The following is a 6,969-nucleotide window of genomic DNA, read 5'->3' as shown; positions in this document are numbered from 1 at the left end:
AGGTACCAACTCTACTTTTTAAACCATCTGAATATGTTGAGGAGCCTCAGGAATCCAAAAAGGAAGACCTGATCCAAACTCAAGTAAGTGACAGAGAAAACGAGTGTAAGGTATCTTCAATTATTTCTACACCAGCAAGAGGACTCTGGGTACAGAGATAAGGAAGAAATTCTCACTGATGAGGGGAAAAAAAGATACCTGGAATAAAGTGACATTTCTGAAACTTCATGGGCAAGTCCCTTAGTAGAAGAATCATTAATTTCTTCCTGGGCAACAGTAAGAGCTATAGGAGCAGGAGCAAACTGCACAAACACAAGATATAGTATCTTTGAAGTAACTGAGAGCACAGAAATTGAACAGCCTTAAGCACAGATGGAACCCCATGTAACAGATTCCAGGATAGCAGAGAAAACAACATGAGAAAACAACACAACAAACCAGGGATGAGGAGAGATGATTTCAAGCACCCTGAACATATAAAATGAAAAACCACTGCCATGAATTTTAACTCCTATGAGACATTCCCCAGGGAATTCTTAGTCAGGAAATCATCTTTCCAACTTTTAAAACTGCAGTTTTCTCAATACAAGACACTGCACACTGAACAATTCAGTTTTTCAGACCTCAAGGTGATGCATACAAGACAATAACTTGAGTGAAACTGGAAATTCCATCCTGTTCATATGGAATATGGACATGCAGAGGAGGGCCACGAGCAGTAATACACCTGTGCTGAATCAGAACTGATTTCCAAGGTGAGCAAAACTGTAAACTGAGTTGTCCAAGAGAAGAAAGAAATAAGGCAGAAAATGTGAATGAAACTCTGATGTAAGAAAAAAATTACTGTGGCCAAAAAAATCCCCATATTCCACAATCAAGAAAGAGGAAAACTTTTGGTAAAAGCTCATCCTGGGCTCAGTGGGAAAGTCTGTGGACAAGGAGAAACAATTTAAAAAATAAAGAAAAAGGGAAGGCCAGACTGCAAGTGACATAAGTTAGACATTATAACATAAAGGAAACTGGTAAGAAAAGCTTTGTGGTTAGCAAAACTACTGGTAACAGGAAGGGATTTGGGATATTTTATTCCTTTCTTTAAATAAAAAATAAACAAAGAAATCTTGCTAATAGTACTGATGCTGATAAAAATGGCAAAAATGCTAGTGATACAGAACAGGGGAAATCAGTCAACAAACAATTCCATATTCAGAAAGAAACAGGATGTGGCATTTATATGAAATTAGCAACTTCTATCCAGTACCTTAGTATCAAAGTAGATGAGACAATGTCTAGTGGGGTTGTAATTTTTAAGGCAGTAAAGAAACAGGGGTCCTAAAAGAATTGACTAACAAGCTCTCTAGCCCATTGATGCAGATTTTAATTAAACTTGGGATATTAGAGAAATACCTTCAGACATTCATGACAGTATTTCCAAAAGGCAAATGAAATGACTCCATGTCAAAACCCTGGAAAAGCTGTTGAGCTGAAGAATTAATGAATGAAAACGAAAACCTATAATCCAAAGGTTTTATGAAATATAGATTTTGTAAGAAAAAAATTGAAAAAACACCTTCATTTCATTCTTAGATGACATCATCACACATTTGGTTTAACAAAGGGGACTGCATAGGTGCAACATACTTAATATTTTGTAAGGCATTGACCTAGCACCATAAGTCAAAACGATTTACTGTACATAATCACACACTAAGTGGATTAAGAAATGCCTAGCTTGCAAGTCTCAAAAAAGGAGCTCACAAAAAGTTGCACTGAAAGATGCTTTTCAAGTTAGTGTAGGTCAGATGCAAGAGAGCATTTTCAACTTGGCTTTGAAAGTAAAAAAAACAAACCACAACAACAAAACCAAAACTGATAAAGTTTGCAGGTGACAAAACTGGGAAAGTGTTGAGGAACCTGGACCATCATAACCCAGGTCCACCCACACCAAATGGACTTTGATACAGCCTCATGTCAAGTATCTAGAAAATCAGAACGCAAACAATACAACAAAAAAAATAATGGGGGAACACTTATCATGGAAAGCTGAGATTTCAGATGATCACCAGAGATCTCTGGCCACACCAGAGAAGCAGCTCAGGTGAGCTGCCACATGCTGCGAGAAGAGGGCAAACACAATCCTCTGCAGACTTAAGGCAAAGAACAGGGGGACCTTGTCTGTGGCACCGGGGCTTCAACACTCCAATCTGAAATGAACACTTCTGTAAGATGCTGAAAAATTTGACAAGATGTGGAAAGAAAGGACAAGAGTAGTTCATGGGCTGGAGGAAATCCTTTACAGTGGAAGATTTCACGAGTTCCATCTATTTAGCTTGTCAAAAAAGTGGATTTAGAAGTGCTATTGCAGTTTAAATACCAGTTCAGGGAAAAAAAACCCCACTGTGCTCAAAGGTCCTCTGAATCAGTGGGATAGATGTATACATAACTAGTACCTGGAAGCCAAGGCCAAACATATCTAAAGGAGAAACTGGGCTTAAATATTTAAACAGTGAGAACATGAAGTCCTTGCAGCAGGCTACCAATGGAAGGGATCTCTCTGTCCCAGTGCCTCAAAATCAAGCCAATGCATTCTGTCAACACATACTTCAAGTACACATTAGTTCTTGGGGCTCAATACAGGATAAACGGGTTGAAATGTCACCTGTGAAATGCAAGAAGCAGATCAGACAGCTTCTTCCAGCCTAGCCTACAGAGCTAGAAAACACTCCAACTGGTTGCAGCCAATCCTGGTGACTAAATGCAGAGAAAAAGGTTTCTGCCACAGGCATCTCAGGTGCAGAGCTTTCCTTGTGTCAACTGCAAGGCTGCCCAAAGGCACAGATGCTGCTGTCCTTGTGTCCACCCATATGGCCACCCGGGACACACAGCAGCAAGATGCTTGTGCTCTGGTGCAGGGGGAAGGAACACACGTCACAGGGGCAGGCTGCTCACAGCTGCACCTTCAAGGAGCCTTTTACACCAATTTATTTCTATACAAGGTGTTTGTTTGTTTGTTTTAAAAAAAAGCCCCTACTGGTTGTTCATACAGAAGTCTGGGATTCTATAAGCTTTGGGTGGGTGATTGAATTTAAATCCCAACAATATATGCTTTTTCCCTCGCCTTCTCATTCTCTTCTGAGTCAGCCTCCATGATCCAAAGAAACTAACAAGTGACACACAAGACTAGTAGTCATGTGGACCAATAAAATAACCAAAACAAAACAGGGGGAAGGAGAATTGAAGACGAAGAGAAAGGGAAAAAACAAACGAAGATTGAAAATAAAAATTCGCCAGGATAATGCGTTTTATAAACACAGAGATAGAAACAGTTACAGCAAGGACAGAGCGGGCCAGGGGTGGGGAATAGATATTTATATATATATATATATATAAATTCAAGGGGCCTTCAGTTTATCCTTGTTGGCTCCCCCTTCTCATTAGATTGGTCTCTCTGTGGGGATCTTCATCCCCTTCTCTCCACTGTCCACCTTTTGGGGATTCTCTCCCATGACCAGGGTCCAGAAGAGGCCACCACTGCCATGTGAGTCCAGCCCGTCTTGGCAAGAGGGAGCCCAGGAGAGCACTCTGACAGGAGGCAAGCAGGAGAAGCTAGCCTTTCCCTGCCTCTTGCCAGCTCCTTGATAAGACTGGTCTATTCCTCCTCCTCCTTCCCTTTGGGAAACTGGGGGCAGGACAAGTGTGTGGGAGTCAGAACTGCTGTTGTTCCGCCTTTCGGGAAAGGGAGTAGAGAGAAGGGTGATGATTATTTTGGCAGTCTCTTACCCTCCCTCCAGTTGCTTTTTGGTTTGTTGTTGATGCCTGCAGGCTTTTCTGAGGAGGTGAGGGGAAGCAGTAGGGAGAGGAGGAATACAAGCTGCTAGGGCATCATCCACAACAGGCAGGAAGGGCAATGAGCAGGAACCCACACTCCTACAGGGCCTTGGCCATCATGCTGCTCAGACAGCTGGGAGAGAGAGGCAGCAGCCAGCTCAAACAGACTCCCCTCTATTGCTCTCCACCAGGGGAGGAGAAAGAGTGCGATATTCCAGAGCCCTCAGGCAGTGTAGGCACCTGCCTTGCCCAGAGAACATTCCTCACCTCTCCCTCCCCGGCACTGGTCTCACCTTCCACTGGGGAGGAGGTTTCTCCCATGCAGTCCTTGGAGCAGGACGAGTGACCCTTCCTCCCTTTCACAAGTGGGAGGGACAGGAATGGATATTTCTCTCTTAGACACTCAAGGAAATCCTCAAATAACACCATCCAGCTGTGAACCCTGCCACATTCTTCTGTAGTCTGCTGAAAACATGTGTCCGAGCCCCTGTACAGACAAGGACCGTTTCTCCATCCCATCCACCATGCACGTCTCAACACGCACCCCCCCCTTCAGACACATCCTACAGGGAGAGAGAAGGCAAAACCGGGGCCTTTCTTTGGGTTTGAAAGGAGGGGCTCTTGCATGAGGGAGTGATCCCAGCACAGGAAAGGGGCTCTTGCACGAGGAAGCATCCTCCTACCAGGCAGGCTGTTGCACAGAAGGAGCACCCCCTTGAGCCAGGCTGTTGTTCAAGGGGCTGCCATGAACAGGGTTACACGGCCAGAAGAGGCTGTTGCAGGAGGAGAGGCCGGAGACTGTTGCACGAGGAGGGCCGCTGCACAAGCGGTGCCCCTGGGCGCAGGCTATGCACAAGAGGCTTTCTGCTCCCTGGGTTGAGGTCTCTCTAGGAGCTGGAGAGGTGCTCCACTTGGATGGCGCTGGTGCTGACAGTGAGGCAGATGTCCTTGTGATGCTCTGAAGTCTTGTAAGGAGTCAGGTCAAAGGAGCACTGGGGGGGAGGGTTGGGTGGGTTAGTGTCTCCAGAAGGGCCCCCTGCTGCCCCTCCACCCTGCGGCTGGAAGTGCTGCTGCTGCTGAGAGGCCTGGGCTTGCGCCTGAACCACCTGCTGCTGTGGGTCAGGGATGTTGTGTTTCCGCATGTGCTTCATCAGGTACGTCTCCTGCAACAGGAAGAGCCGTGTGAGAGAAGGGGACGACGGCGGCAAAAGCCACAGCCCTTGGGGAGGGACGTGGCAGCTCAGGGGAACTGTTTCTGTTGGACCTAAAGGAGCTACTCCCTGGGAAGTGTGTCCACTCCTGTACCTCCCAGGGCAGCACGCACTCACCGAGGTGTAGGCCCGGCTGCAGATGGAGCAGGTGTAGACCTTGGCGTGTTTCACTGTGTGGGTCGCCAGGTGTACCTCCAGGGAGGCAGCATCCGTGTACGCACGGTGGCAGTTGTGGCACTTGAAAGGTTTGTCTTTGTTGTGCTGCCGTCTGTGGGACTGAGGGACAGCAGGCGGGGTGGAAGAGGGAGAAAGCAAGCACAGGGAAGGAAGCAGGTATTAGTACTGGAGACGGCTTTCCCTCTGACACCCCTTTCCAGCCAGGCCCCAAGCTGCCTAGGCCCCCGTCTGCTGAGGGAAGGACGCCTGGCTCCTACCACGGGACAGAGCTTCTCCCTCCAGCCCACTGCATCTTCCCCACAGATGCCCTTCTTTCTCAGGCATACTAGGCATTTGAGGAGCAGAGACTGCTAACTCTTCACAATCCCCCCATCTTCTCAGTCTCCACCCAAGTCCTTATCAGTCTTTTGGTTTTCCTTTTCTCTCCTCTTCTGCCTCACTACACAGTTGTTCCCTGCATCTGTCACTGCCCTTCAGGGCAGGGTCTGTTTTAACTGCTCCAAGGTATTTACAGCTCTCTGCCATTTGGCATGCCCTAGAGTTCGCTTCCTCTAGGGTACTGCAACAGGACACACCACCTCTGCTTCGCTCAATCCCTACTCTTTATGTCCTCCATTTCACTGTAAAACAAACAAAAAAGCTCCCATCAGGTGCTCAGGTTTTATTCCTTGTGACATTTAGCAAAAGTCTTGCCCCAGCTAAGTCAGAAAACTGCAGAACAGATGGGCGGAACTTACCAAGGTCTCACTGCTTTCAAGTTTACAACTTGATAGGATGCAACTGTTTACTTGACTTCTTTGGGTCACCAGTTCCACAAAAGCCAGGGATCTCTCTCCCACCCAGCGCTTCCACAACTTCCTCTATTCTTTCACTCTCCTCCCAGCTGTCCCAATTTCTCCTTCTCCTCCACCACAGGCAAGTAGCCTCTAAGACCACTTGAGAGCTGCCCATTCCACCTCCACTGGAGAGTACGACAAGCCCAAGCCCCTTACCTGCAGGTTGGAAAGCTGGGTGAAAGCCTTTTCACACCCAGGGTGAGCACATTTATAGGGTCGGTCCCCAGTATGGATACTGTTGAGGAGGAAGAGCACAAATGGGAGGCAGTGAGCAGGCAGGCAAGGCAGACTGCCAGGGCCCAATGCCGTGATCAAATCTCACAGCCACTAAGGAGAGCAAGGAAAGGGATGATGTTGCCTCCAGATGCTGTTCTATCTGGACAAAGGGAGCTCTGCCCAGCTCCTGTGTCCAGCTAGAAGTTAGAGAAGACAGGCAGTCAAGCAGATTTCATAGGGTGACTAGGACTCAGGAGCAAGAGCTTATGAATGCCTGGCAGCTTGGCATGTGGGCCACCTGAACACAGGTTGGGAAGGGGTCTGGAGGTCCAGGCTCCCTGCTCCAAGCTCAGGAGTCCCACACGGCCAAGAGGAGTCTGTTCTCCTCCTCCTGTGGCACCAAGGAAACAGCTCTGTTCCTTCTCAGGAAAGACACTCTAGCACTTTTCTCTGTCAAGCCGAGATCACCTACAGCACCCATGTGCCCGTGCCCCCCTGCAATGTCAGGAGAAGCTTCCACACACTCAGCCCAACCCCCGTGGGGCCAGGCTGGGATCCCCTACAGCCAATGCCTCTCTCTCTCTCTCTCGCTCTGTCTCTCTGTGCCCCCCACGGTGCCAGCCCAAGGGTCCCCAGGGACAGCACGTGCCCACCTCAGCCCTGCCGCGGTCAAGTGCCTCCTGCGCAGCCTCCGCTCCGTCCAC

The 6,969-nt window shown here is 48.0% G+C and overlaps 1 protein-coding gene across 1 annotated transcript in view; it reads right to left on the bottom strand.

The window, feature by feature from the left end:
• Positions 1 to 2,879: 2,879 nt before the first annotated feature.
• The window catches only part of ZNF384 (zinc finger protein 384), a 20,927-nt gene continuing 16,837 nt past the window's right edge, over positions 2,880 to 6,969 (bottom strand). The window contains exons 6-8 of the mRNA XM_009998588.1: positions 6,206 to 6,284; positions 5,154 to 5,312; positions 2,880 to 4,988 (exon numbers count right to left, since the gene is read on the bottom strand). Coding sequence (XP_009996890.1) covers positions 4,713 to 4,988; positions 5,154 to 5,312; positions 6,206 to 6,284 — 514 coding nt within the window. The 3' untranslated portion in view covers positions 2,880 to 4,712. The remainder of the gene's footprint in view (positions 4,989 to 5,153; positions 5,313 to 6,205; positions 6,285 to 6,969) is intronic.

The sequence above is a fragment of the Chaetura pelagica genome, unplaced genomic scaffold (genome assembly GCF_000747805.2).
Source record: "Chaetura pelagica isolate M959 unplaced genomic scaffold, ChaPel_1.0 scaffold120, whole genome shotgun sequence".
NCBI classification, from domain to species: domain Eukaryota; kingdom Metazoa; phylum Chordata; class Aves; order Apodiformes; family Apodidae; genus Chaetura; species Chaetura pelagica.
The sequence above is the reverse complement of the archived record's forward strand: the minus strand, read 5'-3'. Positions and strand labels throughout refer to the sequence as shown.